The sequence below is a fragment of the Nymphaea colorata genome, chromosome 1 (genome assembly GCF_008831285.2).
Source record: "Nymphaea colorata isolate Beijing-Zhang1983 chromosome 1, ASM883128v2, whole genome shotgun sequence".
NCBI classification, from domain to species: Eukaryota; Viridiplantae; Streptophyta; class Magnoliopsida; order Nymphaeales; family Nymphaeaceae; genus Nymphaea; species Nymphaea colorata.
In genome coordinates, this window is record NC_045138.2 from 19,337,784 (window position 1) to 19,352,739 (window position 14,956).

General features: G+C 38.5%; 2 protein-coding genes across 2 annotated transcripts; both read left to right on the plus strand.

The window, feature by feature from the left end:
- Positions 1–988: 988 nt before the first annotated feature.
- Positions 989–6,548, plus strand: LOC116261534 (cysteine synthase). The gene is made up of 11 exons (XM_031640342.2): positions 989–1,141; positions 1,956–2,004; positions 2,099–2,208; positions 2,297–2,354; positions 3,041–3,304; positions 3,386–3,523; positions 3,632–3,683; positions 4,865–4,944; positions 5,349–5,408; positions 5,686–5,766; positions 6,305–6,548. Exons 2-11 carry the CDS (start codon positions 1,963–1,965, stop codon positions 6,395–6,397), a joined length of 978 nt encoding a protein of 325 aa, XP_031496202.1. The 5' UTR covers positions 989–1,141; positions 1,956–1,962; the 3' UTR covers positions 6,398–6,548.
- Positions 6,549–8,331: 1,783 nt separating this feature from the next.
- LOC116246403 (40S ribosomal protein S18) lies at positions 8,332–12,090 on the plus strand. The gene is made up of 4 exons (XM_031618270.2): positions 8,332–8,484; positions 8,721–8,881; positions 9,427–9,615; positions 11,831–12,090. Exons 1-4 carry the CDS (start codon positions 8,482–8,484, stop codon positions 11,934–11,936), a joined length of 459 nt encoding a protein of 152 aa, XP_031474130.1. The 5' UTR covers positions 8,332–8,481; the 3' UTR covers positions 11,937–12,090.
- The last annotated feature ends 2,866 nt before the right edge of the window (positions 12,091–14,956 follow it).

Here is a 14,956-nt window from a genome sequence, read left to right on the forward strand (position 1 = left end):
CAGACTTTAGACCTATCTGATCAACAGGCATTCTTCTTCCTCTTTTGTCCTTCTCTCCACTTGTCTGCTTCTTCGGGTCGTGTTTGGAGGTTGTGGTTCATTTCAACTTGGTGACGCATTTGAGAAGAGCGCAACAACAAGGTCTTCAGGGACACATTCTCTTCGTCAGATTATATGGCTTGTCTTGTGCAGGGGATGTCCAGTTTGTCATTCAGCTAAGGCGCCATGGTCCGTCTGCGGTTGGGTGACGGTGCCGCTCTTTCTTTCCTCTCTATTCATACCTTTCTTATTTCATTGTGCATTGTATTGTATATTTCATCTTTTTGCTTTTGTTTTTGCCAATTGCTTTTGTATGTAGGAGACTTTTTGTCTCCTTATTATATATTTCTCATTTTATCGTGTGAGTCCCTTTCTTAAGCCGCCATTGTGGTACAAATTCCTGTAAAATAATTTTTCAAAATGCCTTAACTCGTATTTCTTTGTCTCCAAATTTAACATATAAAAATCTTGGATAAGTGATTGATATATAAATTTTAAAATTTTTAATTTAATTTATAAAAGAATTTTGAAAAAAAAAATAACTCTTAATAAAGTTTTGAAGCTATAATTGGGAAATCTTGGATAAGTGATTGATATATAAATTTAAATTTTAATTTAATTTATAAAAAAATTGAAAAAAACATATTTTAACTCTTAATAAAGTTAAGTTTTGAAGCTATAATTCGGCTTCCACGAAAAAGTTAAAAGAACATTAATGTAATATAATATATTTAAAACGAAGATTCGAATCAACCTGAGGGGCTTCCGGAATTTTTATCATAATGACGTCGTGTTTTGCAAAATTGATAGAGTGCCGCCCCTCGTCTCCTCCTTTTTTGCAACTCTCCGGGTCAAACACTTCCGAATAAAAAAAAAAATCTAGAAAGAGAAACTGGGAGAAGGAGAGAGAGAGAGGGGAAGAGATTTTCTATTCATTTTTGGGTTGGGTTATAAAATGAGTTTAAAAATCGCACGCCTCTCGTCGGCCGCTATAAAATGGGGAAGTAGAGTACCTTCTCTGCGCCTTCCGAATCACAACTCCTTCGCTCGCTTCGTCCATCTCAGTGTGAAGAGTTGCAGCCTTCAGCCAAAGAGAAGATCGGTAAAAGAATTGCGAGAAACTTTGTTACTCTATGATGTAGCTTTCCATTTTCTAGTGCTCTTTTCAGGCCAGTGAGAGAATTTTTGCCCTTTCTCTTTCCCGGTTAGTAGGCAGAGAGGGAGAAAGAGAGAGAGTGAAAGAGCGAGTCGTTATGAATGGATGATGCTTTTCTATGTAAATGAAAGTTCTGAATTTTTACGAAATTGCTACCTTTTTTGCGATTGTATAATTGTAGAAGCTTTTTGGTTCTCTTCCGGAGAACTTCCGGGCGATAATGGCTTGCGTTTTCCTCTTTTATCACTCGAAGGAACTAACTTCTGTGGTATTTTGACGATCCTGGACACTTCGCGTTCGGTATTCTAAGAAATGAAGACATTGCGGTGCTTCTTTCGATAGTTTTACAGTTTTACTGGAGTTCTCGTTAATCTACGGTGGATTTTTCGGCTGGAGATTTTTTTTTTTCGTTACCTCATTTTATTTTTTAACGGTACTTTTATCGTACTATCTATGTTTTAGCGGAGAAAATTGCTCTTTGAAGAAGTAATTAATTGTCATTTATTTTGTTATGATCCACATTCCCCCCCCCCCCCCCCCCCCCTTTTTCACGCCCCCTTTTATAAAGTTGATCGAAGAATGCGAAGCTTTTTCTGGCTGTTTGAGTAAATCTTTACAATATTTTATGTGAAAGTAAAGAAATCGCTCCGTCGATTCAGTATTAAACATGCTGCCATTATCATCAACGTTTGCATTTATAAGTACCTGTGGCGTTTGGGAGAATTAAGGCCTATCTCTGTTTTCTGTTGTTTCTTTACAGTCTGAAGATGGCGGAAGACATTCCTGGAATCGCACACGATGTCACTGAGGTGATCCTTCCTATTCAAGTCTCCATTTGAAGAATCGTCAGTTTCCTTTATGGCTTTTGTGAACTATGCTAATTATTTATTCTGATTTGAGCAGTTGATTGGCAAAACTCCATTAGTATATCTCAACAATATTACAGAGGGTTGTGTTGCTCGCATTGCTGCTAAGCTGGAGATGATGGAGCCTTGCTCTAGTGTCAAGGATAGGTATGAAGATGAATATATAAATTCTTCAGCTACCTTTTCTTCTTAACTCCACATCCCGTACTCAGAGTGTTTGGATTTGCTTTTCCAGGATCGGATACAGTATGATCGCTGATGCGGAAGAGAAGGGCTTTATAACTCCTGGAAAGGTTGGTAATTTTTTCTTGTTTCATCTAATCTCGGTCTCTGTAAATTGCCTTGTTGCGTGAGCATCAGACATAGTGAGCAATTTCTGCAAAATTCTGCAAGGCTTTTATGAACCATGTTTGAAAAAGTGTCACTTATACAAACACTTTTGCTGGTAGTTTTCTCTATCTTTCTCAACTTTTTGACAATTTTGTTATTGTTATTGCATTTTGCCATGTAAACAAACAGGAAACGATTTTCCTTTCTTTTTTTTCTCTCTCTTTGTTGTTTTACTTCCTTCAAAGGTCCAGATTTTTCTTAGATATCTCTGAGATAAAGATTTATAACATAATCGTAAGAAATTGCCTTGATGAAATATCGGCATTTGATGACTTTGATTCTTAGGGCCTCATCCCTGTCATTGTATCTTGCTAGTTGATCCCTCTAGTTGCATTGTTTGAATCAATCTTTACATAAGTATTCGTTGCAGAATATGTTTACTTGATTTTCTTATCTCTCGACCTTGGATTTAACTTTTCAGTCAACATAGCATGGAATATTTCTCTTGCTTACGCTTCCTGCTTTCAGTTCTGGTTAAGGTGCCATGTTTGGGGTTTTAGCTAGCTCTCTCTCTCTATCGCTGTGTGTGTGTGTGTGTGTGTGTGTGTGTGTGACGTGTTCATTCTTTGTGTTTTCTTGAATGCTGAAGAGTGTCCTGATCGAGCCTACTAGTGGCAACACTGGTATTGGATTAGCATTCATTGCGGCAGCCAAAGGCTACAGGCTCATAATCACCATGCCTTCTTCTATGAGTCTTGAGAGAAGAACTATCCTCCGGGCCTTTGGAGCTGAACTTGTTCTCACAGACCCAGCTAAAGGCATGAAAGGTGCTGTTCAGAAAGCTGAAGAGTTGCTAGACAAGACTCCCGATGCTTATATGCTTCAACAATTTGAGAATCCCGCTAACCCGAAGGTACAGAATTGAGATATCTTTTAACAAAAAACTTTATGTAGATTGTTTCTGGTGATAACCAAAAGGTTGGCAACCATATAGGTTCACTATGAGACAACTGGACCTGAGATCTGGAAAGGCTGTTCTGGTAAAGTTGATGCTTTTGTCGCTGGAATTGGAACTGGCGGTACCATTACGGGTACTGGACGATATCTTAAGGAAAAGAATCCTAATTTAAAGGTTCGCATGCACTCATATTGAGTTCAATGCTTGATATTTTAAGCTGAATGTTTGATGATATTAATAACTGAAGCTACTCAATTTCTGTGGTTCTGTTGTATGCTTCAGGTCTATGGTATAGAACCACAAGAAAGCGCTATTTTGTCTGGAGGAAAACCAGGTAAGCATTTGTAGCTGGTAGCATGTCTTGCTTTACAATTCTATTTGTTGATTTAGGGTTTGTTTAATAGCAATTATTTTTTCCTATGAAATGTAACTTTTAGACAAACTTATTCTTACTAAAGCAGTGAAAATATTTTTTGAGAATTTTTACATCTGACAATTGAATTTTACGGCTTTGCCAAAATTTCACTTCCAACTATCAGGTACGACTTCTTTTCCTAGAAACTTTTTTCAGAAAAAGCTCACCAAACTGTTTCAGTGTCATCTCATGACCCCTTAAGATGTGCACTTGAATGGGTATTTAATGTGTGAGGGCATTCACATGGCTGGTCACATGCAGTTATTATAATTTGTGGTTAATTGGTCGACATGTTCAGAATCATAAAAGCAGATGTATAATAAGTTATTTTTCTCATTACGAAGATTAAGTATGAAACAGAAGAAGATTAATTTCCTGGAGAAGTACTCTACGAATCTCAAGCATCAGCCTTGAGTTGTCACAGGCACTAGTTTCATTCAAGCTCTCCCGTTCTTGTTACCACTGCATTTTCCCTCTAGCATGAATGGATGATGACTCATGCTTTCAATGAGGAAGCAATTTTTTATCTTTCAGGGAGGTGTATTGATGATCTCTTTGTGAGATGGTCTCACAAAATCCAGCGTGTTACCTTTTGTGTGATAAATATATTTAGAGATGTTGATGTAACAATTTACTACTTAGAAAGCCAGAAGGTAAATTTGATTAATAGAAGACAGCAACAATGGTTTGGTGAGTTTGTAGGCAAATGCATGCATGGTCTTAAGAGGGCAGATGGTGGAAACCAGGGTGTGCAGGGCTTAGAAGGATGATGTATGATCTTGTTTATTTGATTTTTTCCTCCCATGCATCTGCTGCTTTAGTATATTCATCATAAGAAAGATAGACATTGAATAAACGATATATTTTGAGGCCATATGCTGTAAATAGGCATTTGAATAAACGATATATTTTGAGGCCATATGCTGTAAATGGCCAAGAGCAAATTGTAACTCCCTTTATGGTAGAGACATCGTGTGGATTTCAACTGGAGCAGTCATATTCCAGTGTCCGACTTTGTTCATTCCTTGAAATGACTGCATATCTTGTTGTTATGTGATCCTTTTAGCCTTCGTGTAATGCTATTCGCCAAAATGTTTTAGGTCCACATAAGATCCAAGGAATTGGTGCCGGATTTATTCCAGGGGTTTTGGAAGTCAATATTGTTGATGAAGTTGTTCAGGTAAATCTTTGTCTCTGGCTCTGTAATTTGGCTTGAAGATCAACCCTATCTGTTGCTTTCCCTTTAGTTTTTTTGGATCTTACTCATCTTGGTTACTTTTATTGTTTTCATATGATGTCAATAGTAGTAGTTATTGTTCCAAGCAAGTCTGAAAAGAATGAGCTAAACATCTTTATTATACATAGGTACATTACTGGCAGTTTTGAGCAAAAAATAATTTCAAAATGGAACTTTTGTTTTCTGAAGAAACATTGAATCAGTTGACATATTCTCACATCATCAGTTTCACTCCTACTCTGTATCTTCTTGTTTCATGTGTTAGAAGCACTGCCTTACCATTCTGCCGTATTGAACAATCCAGATTTGTTTTCACAATATGATCGAATGTTTGTTTCGTTTTTCAGATATCAAGTGAAGAAGCTATTGAAACTGCAAAACTGCTTGCTTTGAAAGAAGGCCTTCTGGTGAGTTAATTTCTTGTACCTCATTCTGCAACTACTGTTGGAACATATAATGCATTTGCTTGATTAATATGTACACTGTAAGTCCATTTTCCAATGGTTGGAGTTCCGATGACAAGTCAATTGCACTTTGATGTGTTCCAGTTTTGTCAACTATATTAGGGCCGTTCTTACCATCTTGCAAAACGCAAATAATTAGCTATTTTCAGCGGTTTATTCTTTATGCTTGATTCGTTTGTTGATGCACTGACATTGGTTCGGCTATATTGATGACAAATAGGTGGGTATATCATCAGGAGCTGCCGCTGCTGCTGCAATTAAAATTGCCAAGCGACCAGAGAACGCAGGAAAACTCATAGTTGTAAGTTCTTTTTCCTTTTTTTCTTATGCAATAGCAGTTTATGAGCGACACAACCCTTGTTGCTTTAACAAGTCTCAAACTTTTACTATGCAAGAAGGATGTACTCATCCTGAATGTTTGGCTGTTTTTCCAGTAAAAACAGCACAAGCTAGTTCTGTACACAACGGAGGCATGATAGGCCTCTCTCTCTCTCTCTCTCTTCCTGTGTGTGTGTGTGCGTGTGTGTGTGTATGTATGTATGTATGTGTGTTCTTTGCTTCCACATATGTCCATGCCCAAGCAGGAACTTTTACCACTGCTATGTTTTGGGTTGTTACGCCAAATCGTGGAATTTGTATCCTGATTTTGGTCCTTTGAACGTAAAATTATGAGAAAATCCTACAGTTAGGGCTGTACACAACCCTAGTTGAGCTCGAGTTCGGTCTGCTTGACCAATATATTGTTCGGCTCAAGCTCGAATCGACTCGTTTAAGCTTGTTTACTTTGTCGGTGAACTAGCAGTTTACATCTGTTACTGAACTTTCTCTCTTTCCTTCAGGCTGTCTTCCCCAGCTTCGGTGAGCGTTACTTGTCCTCCGTGCTGTTCGACTCCATCAAGAAAGAAGCCGAGAGCATGACTTTTGAGCCCTGAAAGAATTTGCAATGCCGACTACAGATCACCTGGTGTTTGTTTTCTTAATATTTTGTGCTGTAATGGCATCCAAATAAACATAGCTTGTTCTTCAAGGATGTTAATTTGTAATTGAAGGTGGTGCTTGGACATTCGTGAAATTTCTCCGTCATGAAGTGTGTCATACTGTTTGAGAATCTCTCTGGCGAGATGGTTGATTGCCCTAATATCTGGTGTTGTCCCGCTGTTGAAAGCAACTGAGTCGATCCTGACAGTTAATTGTGGACACTGAAGCATCCGGTTAGCTAGTTGTCCAAAGATTTGCCAAGTCATCTATTAACTCTGTGGAGGTCTTGTAGCATCAGCCGCACCTTCTCCCAAACAAAAGTCCTATCAAGTCCGTTGGAGGTTACCAATTACCATTTGGCCTTCTAAGAAATTATATTAAAATATTAGATTTTCTGGGCACGCCTAAGTTTCTCTAGACCAACTTTCTGTCATTAGTAAAAGAAAATGACTCTACATAGATAATAATAAAATTTGGATATATATTTTTAACACATATGAATACAAATGTATATGGTTAAAGAGACCAATTTGAACCAGTAAACATGAAATTTGTTTATACTGGAGCTATCTAAGTCATTTTATCTCATGAAGCTAACTTGAGGTTGGTGAGAACTTAGGTTTAGTTGACAGAAGGTGTCATTTTTTATAATGGTATAAATTTGGGAGTGTTATGGACCGCATTGCAAGGTTAAATATGCCTTCTTAATGGTAAATCTTAAGGTACGAGAGGAGGTCAGCAGTTGATGCTCAGATCTGCCTAAATTAAGAAGGTATTGGCCTTGATATAGATATCAATTTAAGATTACAATCCGGAAAATCGCTTTAGAAATATGCCGAGCGACTGGATAGTAAATATGATGACTATATGAATTGATTTATGAGTTATTCGAAAAACTTTGTTAATCCATAGTATCATGTTAACATTGATTTTTTTTTAAGTTAAAAAAAAAACAACAACCAACTTTATAAATTATTCACCAAGATGATCAACTGACTTATGTTCGGTCAGAATACTTCTTATACTTACTGAGTTCAGTATATTCTATGAACCCTTTCCAAAGTATCAACTATTGTTATTATTACTACTGTTATTCACAGCCTCTGGATCTTGATACCAATCCACGTTTGGATTTGGGTGCAACACGAAGCTTTCCAAACCATACTCAGCATCGTTACTCAGATCTGGATAGCTCTTTGAATCTCGTTTAAATCAGATCCCGGATTGGGTCATGCCTGAGCCACTGATATCTCAATATGAAACCCTTGAATTTCGTGGATTTGATGTTGCAGATCTTCTATATACAGCTCACCTGACCGGACTTGTAATTTGGATATGGACAAGATGCAGGCTACTCGGATTCATTTGGCATTTATTTAGATTCATCTGCAACGTTGATTGAATGACATGCAACAAACAAGATCTGAACTGCATTAGTAATTGGACCAAACTTGCCTTATCCAGTCGAACTGATCGAGTATTAAGCCCGATACTTCAACCCAAATCTGGCTCACTGTAGAGGACCAAATGGTTCCACCAAACGAGTGAAGCTTTGGAATGAGCACAGTTCAGTTATTTATAGGAATCTCATTTTATGTTAAATAAAAAGATTCACTTCTACGAGTAATTGATTTTACCTTCATAGCGTTTTTTTTTTTTCTTTTAATCCAATATTTGATTGGACTTCCATAAAGAGCCGATCCGAGTCCATTCGGGTTCAGTTTTAAGAATTAGAGTTTAAACTGAAGTCCAAATCCAGATCCAATTATATGAGAATTTGATGTGAGCCCCTACTGTTTACATCCGTAGCCCGAGCTCGAGCACCATGGCTGACGGTCGGATCAAGTAGCGAACGGATCGTATCTGGTGGAATAAGGTCCGACCCATTCGTTGGAACCGTATGGCGTATTTTATACGTATGACATTTTTAGGGTTTTCATGAGTCCCCTTCGCTCTCCCCTCTTTAAAACCCTGCCGTCTGCTCCTCCCTTTCTTCTTCGTCTCACAGCAGAGAGAGAGCGAGAGAGAGAGAGCGACAATGGTAAGCGTCCTTCCTCTTCTTCTTCTTCTTCTTCTTCTTCTTCTGTTTTAAACCCCCTTTTCCAGATCAGGGAACCCTGATTTACTTCCTTCCACATCTTTCTCTCTTTCTGGTTAAACAGCCCTAGTTAAGCCTCCTCCTTTTTTATGTTTTTTCTTGCTGAGCAGTTTCGAATTCTTTTATTGTTTTTTGCCTTTTTTATTTTTATCGTCCTTATGTTTTTGGGGGTTTTGCAGTCTCTCATCGCGAACGAAGATTTCCAGCACATTCTCCGTATCCTGAATACTAACGTTGATGGGAGGCAGAAGATCATGTTCGCTCTCACCTCCATCAAGGGTATCGGGCGCAGGTTCGCCAACATCGTCTGCAAGAAAGCTGATGTGGACATGAACAAGAGGTTAGTTCCTGCTATCCTCCTTTCTGTTGTTGTTCTTCTTCTTTTCTGATCGATTATGCATTTGTTGTTATGTAATTTTCTGTCTTCCTATCGTTCTTTGATATCGTGATCTTCTTTTGAACTAGCATTTCGTAGCTTTTTCTTCTTTAATTTGTTTTATTATTTTAGATCGTTTTCCTTAGTTTTTCGATGATTTTCATTCTCTGGGTAGATTAGTTGTGTTGGGCGTATTGCCTTCACCTCCTAAGCTTAATGTAATAGTTTTTATTTTCAGAGGTTCATCAAGCAGGGTATTTTTTCCCTTTAAAGTTTAATTGATATGCCTGTTGAAATGTGGGTATGGGTTATTGCGAAGTTAGTCTTGGGTAGGCGGTCCACTTATATCGGAAAAGTATGTTGGGTCGGGAAAATTGCGAACTCTGGATGAGAATGGTACCATACATCCTTTCAGTTACTTTGTGAGATCATCTGTGATTTCTCTTTAGAACATGTGCTGATGGATAGCAATTTATGATATATTTGTCTCTTTTTTGTTGATTATATAGAGCTGGTGAACTGTCCGCTGCTGAGCTTGAGCAACTTATGACGATTGTTGCGAACCCCCGGCAGTTCAAAATCCCAGATTGGTTTCTCAACAGGAAGAAGGATTACAAAGACGGGAGGTACTCTCAGGTTGTTTCAAATGCGTTGGACATGAAACTGAGGGATGATTTAGAGCGTTTGAAGAAGATCAGGTATACTCCTTTTCTAGACCTTGTACTCATTCTCTTTGTTTATGCACATGTATGTATTGGTTACAATTACATTCGTTTGCTTCACTTAAGCTTCCTTATCCCTGTCTGTTGCTCTACATATGATTTTAGGTAAAGAAAATAATGCAGTAGACTAACCTAATTCGCATTGAGTAGGTCTTGCACGTTTTCCTTCTCAAAACTGGGCACATATGTGTGATTTGAAGAACGAAAAAGAGGCTTTTTTCTTTAACAGTCCATAAAGGCAAAACAAAATTGCTTTCTAAGCTGATATTTTGTTTTGAGTTTCCCGGACTGAGATCAATTCCTTTCTGAAAGCCATTCCCTTTTCTAGCTGTGAAAAGCTTTAGCTTGTTCGAAAGGTACATCTTCTACTTACTATATTGGTTTGAAAGCTTCTGTTGTTTGTAAGCTGTATATTACCTTTTTTTATCAATCAAAATGTTCTTATTCTGGGTTGCTGGCTCTCAGAGCCAAGCATTGTCAATTGCTGCTACTATGTTGTGATCAGCTGGTTTTTTAAACTTAATCGTTATGTAGTTGAAAGTGCCGGACTAGGTGGCAAAGCCCAATGGATCGAGTTAGTGCTACAGTGAACTCGACCCGCTAAGTGAGGGTAAGCTTGTATAATAAAAGAATGCATATATATTAGCCCATTTACGTACCATATTAACGGGTCTATAGTAACTTCTATACCAAGTGTTTCCATTCCAATCGGATGGTCATGGATCACCTATTCCCAAAGATAAATATTTTCTTTTTCAGTTGACTGGACTCATCTCGGTTGATGGCATTAAGTGAAGCTTAGGGCTGGAGTACACTCGAGCTTAATGAATCTGAATTTGAGTTACCATGAGCTTGTTTGAGCTCGTAGGTTCAAGCCTGAATTGAGTTGGACTTGAGCTTGAGCCGAAATTGGGGGTGAGCTTAGTTTGACTCATTGTCACATATATATATATATATATATATATATATATAGTGTACATTGCGAGTTATTTCTTGGGTATAATATGGCAAAAGTATATATCTCTGCAAAATTTTTAATAAATTAAAAAATTATAAAAATAAGGTAAAAATATAGCCATGTGTAAGTTTTACAAAATAATGAATTTGTTTGGTCTTTATGCTAGACCTAATTTATTCAGAAGCATGATATGAAGGCTGAGTTAATGAAGGAGTTAATGCAATGGGTTATGGACTTATGGGTTAGGGGTTTCTTATGAACCGCTGGACTCTCTCTCCCTCTCTTCTTTATTGCATCCAGTTTTCTGTAATCTATTTCTCTCTTTATTAATAATTAATCTCCATTATCTCTCTCCCTCTCTTCTGTTTCGTGTTTTTTTGTTTTCTGACGTCTCTTTGAGAAAGACTTTTCTTGACGTTTTGTACAGCTGACTTATATTTGACGTATTGTGCGTTTTTTCAAATAAAATGCTATATTTGTGACACTTGTCTCAACTTTTTTCCTGCCTACTTGGGCTTTAACTCTGCTCGTGTTCACATCTTGTGCATTAGTTCGTGCACACACAAGCACATTGTCATCCGCAAATTGTGATACTATTTTCATGGCTGATCCAAAGAGTCTTGCCATTAATCTATGTGCAAGAGTTCTATTTCACCCAGCCTATATTGCCTGCGGTAGCCTGAAAAATTTTACATGTTCTTATCATGTTTTAATTCTAGGTACTACCCCAAATTCAAATTCATTACAGTCCAGCGACGGGGTCTTGTGGAGAAACCTAAGCTTTTTCTATTCCAGCATGCTGCTTGTAACAATACAAGCTTTAAACTTTAATTTATTGTAAGGGATTGCGTTCTGCTTCCCATCGAAAAGAAATTTGGAAAACCATGCCTGGTGATTGTCCTGAAAGTTGATACAAGAAAATGTTTGTTAATTGCCTTTTAAAAGAACCGTCATGCCTATTTCTGTTGCTGTTCGGTTCCGTTGCGGGCATAGAACAATTACCATCGTCCCTTGACTAAAGCAAGGATGCGTGCTTGTTCTTTCTTGCTAAGGTGGTGTTTGTACATTATTTTTCATTTAAATTTCGAAAAACCTAACCACATCTTCATTTGGAATCTGTATGTTATTTTGACGATTTTTTTTCTGATATTCTTGCTTCTAATTTTGTTTTTCACAGTGGGGATATTTAGTCCCTGAGATGTTTACTTTATTTTCTCTCTTTGGTTTCACCAGGAACCACCGTGGTCTTCGTCACTACTGGGGCCTCCGTGTCCGTGGGCAGCACACCAAGACAACCGGCCGTCGCGGGAAGACTGTTGGTGTGTCAAAGAAGCGATGAGGAGTCTTTCATTCCGCTGTTGCTTTTGCGAGCCTCTGCTGCTTTTGTTTGGGTTTCTCACATGAACGACTTGTCCGCATTCTTTTTTGATGGAGTCATATATGTTAACTATGGGAGTTGAATTTTGACATTATTATGTCCAGTGTTGCCTTCACCTTGTTTCGTGGTTGTGTTTTTATACAGTATAAGATGCACGCTGACGAGATGGCCAAGTCTCAGCCTGGCGTTCCCCCGTCGACCTCCAAAATGACGTGGTCAATCCTAGTTGATCCGTGTGTTTTAGAGAGGGTGGGGGGCTGCTGGTTTGTCTTTGAGATTGTTTCAGATGCATTAGATCTCCTTTAAGTGATTCGGTTGTTTTCAAAAGTATTTATTGCAGACCTGCAAGAATCCGGAATACTAGTTATGGCCTCATGCGAAAGTACAGGACGGCCTTTTTCACCTGATTACTCCAATTTTACATGTCCTCTCACATGGGCTTCTCGTTTCTTCCTGGTCTGCCATAAAACTGTCTAAACCACTTTCGCCTGATATGATAAGTTCTTGTGGTCACCTCGTGAAGAGTGCTGAACAGGTCGCGCCAATTGGTGTCATAAAGTGCAACTCTATCGTCGCAGTGAAATCATCTGCGGTGAAGGCCGTTACCGTCGTTCATATGGTGCCAGGTGCGGCCTAAGTGACTACAGGCCTTTCATATTGGCTGCCTTACTTTCCCTGGTAAAACATTTCAATAACATGAGGGATCCTTCCAATAAGAAAGTCGGGGCAAAGTGTGATCGGCTTCTCAGATGCTAAAGAAAGAGTAGAGATTCTCGCGAAAATTCATGGATTATGTCCAAACGAAAGGTTTGCTTCTGGCGTTGCTTGTGAGGAACTTTTCCTTGTAATTTTTGTAGGCTAACCATCAAGGAGGATGCCCTCCTTCGCCTTAAATCAGATGTGGTAGTGAGGAAGTGCGTCAGGTAAGAAGAATGGGGTACACCATTCGTATAGCCAGCTGTTGGATTAAGCACGGTTTCAGAATTGGCTTCACCATTTTTAGGATCAACGGTGATTTTATCAGAGCAGATGTGGTTCAAGCTGGTTTGAGCACGCAGTTGGCGAAATGGAAGTGCCACCATTCCCAAGATTTGTAACCGATTCAACTGAATTGCTGACTCGTTTAACTTAGCCATTTTTCTGCCTAAAAAGATAACAACTCATCATATGAAAAACGAAAAACCTAAAGGTGACCCCATTCTCCTTACCTATGAGGTCGAAGCAATGGTGCACCTTTCAATTTACTTACTACACTTTGCCACTTAAGAGACAAAATATAGTGTCCATGAAGGCCATGAGTCGCGAACTAGAGATCCATCTTTTCACAAACACACAACCCGACAAATTAGGATATTCTCCTTGAGGCAGCCTGACCATTTTTCATAATTCTGTCGAATATAAGTTGCTGGGCAAAACATAATTTGGTGTTGTCTTCAAACATACAAAACAACGTATTTTCATAATACAAATTGGTATCTTGAAACTGCCTAAGATGCTCATTTCGTAAGTATTTCAAAAGCATAGAGCAAAATAAAAAATCCGGTCTGTTGCTTGACATATTCTATCCGGGTTGTGCTCCAGAAGTATAACAACAATCAGACAAAGTAACGTTTTCTTGCCTAGACATGAATCAGATTTCCTGATAAGCAATCTGAAATATGGTCTTTTTATTTAGCCCGCATGAGCTACATGCTTGACCAACGAAACTAGGTTGCTTCCTTAGCTATTATTTAGCCTTCGAGAACGAGTCGAGGAACTCGAGCTCAACTGATATAAGCCTGGCTCAAGTTCAACTCATTCATTATATAAGTCCAGAACATGCTTAACAGTGATACCACCTAGTGATATGAACCAAGCTCGAGCTATGCAGGCTCAGTTCCATTGAGTTTGACCAAGCTCCTGAATATGCGTCTGCAACATATGTTTCTCCACATTGCCATGAGAAATGATGAGTTGAACGAGTGCCGTTTCTTTATTTAGGAAGAGGCTCTGGTTCAAGACTCATGGTCGCAGTTTGTTTAAGTGAACCTTTGTACAAGGTTCAGCCAACTCGAGCTTTCTTAAACCCAAGCCGGGTTAAGCTTGGGCAAATAATTTTGAGCTTGAACTTGAACTTAAGTCGAGCTTGAGCTGAGACTGCCCGGGCTGGAGCTGAGTTTCAGTTGACTAGTCCAACTTGACTGCAGCACTCTAAGCAGTGTAGTGCGACTAGGTCGGGTCAGTGGTCAGTAGGCGCCTGGTCCTTAGTTTAAGTGGCAAGGTTGCTCTCCTCTTGTGCTGTAGGTAAGAATAAACAGTCATGCACAAGTTGAGGCATACAACCTTGGCACCTGAGGAAGGCAGGAGAAGGAGGGGGCTTCATCCTCTCTCGAACTATGGCATACTTTTAAAAATTTGACATGAGTCGAAATATCATTTTGCACAAGTTTTATGTAGGATAAATGAATTTTTTCAAAATTTTTTTTTTTAAGGGAGGGCCGTTGCCCTTGACGCCACACCCCTGGCTCCTCCCCCGCTAGACTGGATCCAGATTTTCGGATCTGATCGTGAAGGCAATGACAAAATGGTAGACAGATTAACTTGGATTTCAAGTTGGATTACATTCTGGATTGATATATCCAGGTTAAGCTTTTAACTTTCTTTTGTTGGTATTTCGCTGTATTTTGTATAATTGAAAGTCTTTCGAAAAGAAGATTAACCTTTGCATTCGTAATAATATTAGAGGTGGTAGTAGCATTCAACCGACTGAAGGTTGAAAACATCGTCCTTTGAAGGACGCCCAAAGAGAAACTTTAGATTCATGATCTGCTTTCGTTGTTGTTGTTGTTCTTTTTTTTCCATAATTTTGTAATTTTATTCGTAATGGTCAAACTTTGGATGGCACACTAAAAAAAAAGTTTTATGAAAAATAGTTTTTTTTAATCAGTTTTGGAAAAATGATTTGTGCGTTTAGATAATAGAACATAAACAGTTTTTTTTTT

Coding starts and splice junctions, on each gene's coding strand:
- LOC116261534 (XM_031640342.2), top strand. CDS start 1,963: ATGGCGGAAGACATTCCTGGAATCGCACACGATGTCACTGAG. Junction 3,305..3,385: donor AGAATCCCGCTAACCCGAAG/GTACAGAATTGA, acceptor GCAACCATATAG/GTTCACTATGAGACAACTGG. Junction 5,409..5,685: donor CTTTGAAAGAAGGCCTTCTG/GTGAGTTAATTT, acceptor GATGACAAATAG/GTGGGTATATCATCAGGAGC.
- LOC116246403 (XM_031618270.2), top strand. Junction 8,882..9,426: donor GATGTGGACATGAACAAGAG/GTTAGTTCCTGC, acceptor TTGATTATATAG/AGCTGGTGAACTGTCCGCTG. Junction 9,616..11,830: donor GAGCGTTTGAAGAAGATCAG/GTATACTCCTTT, acceptor TGGTTTCACCAG/GAACCACCGTGGTCTTCGTC.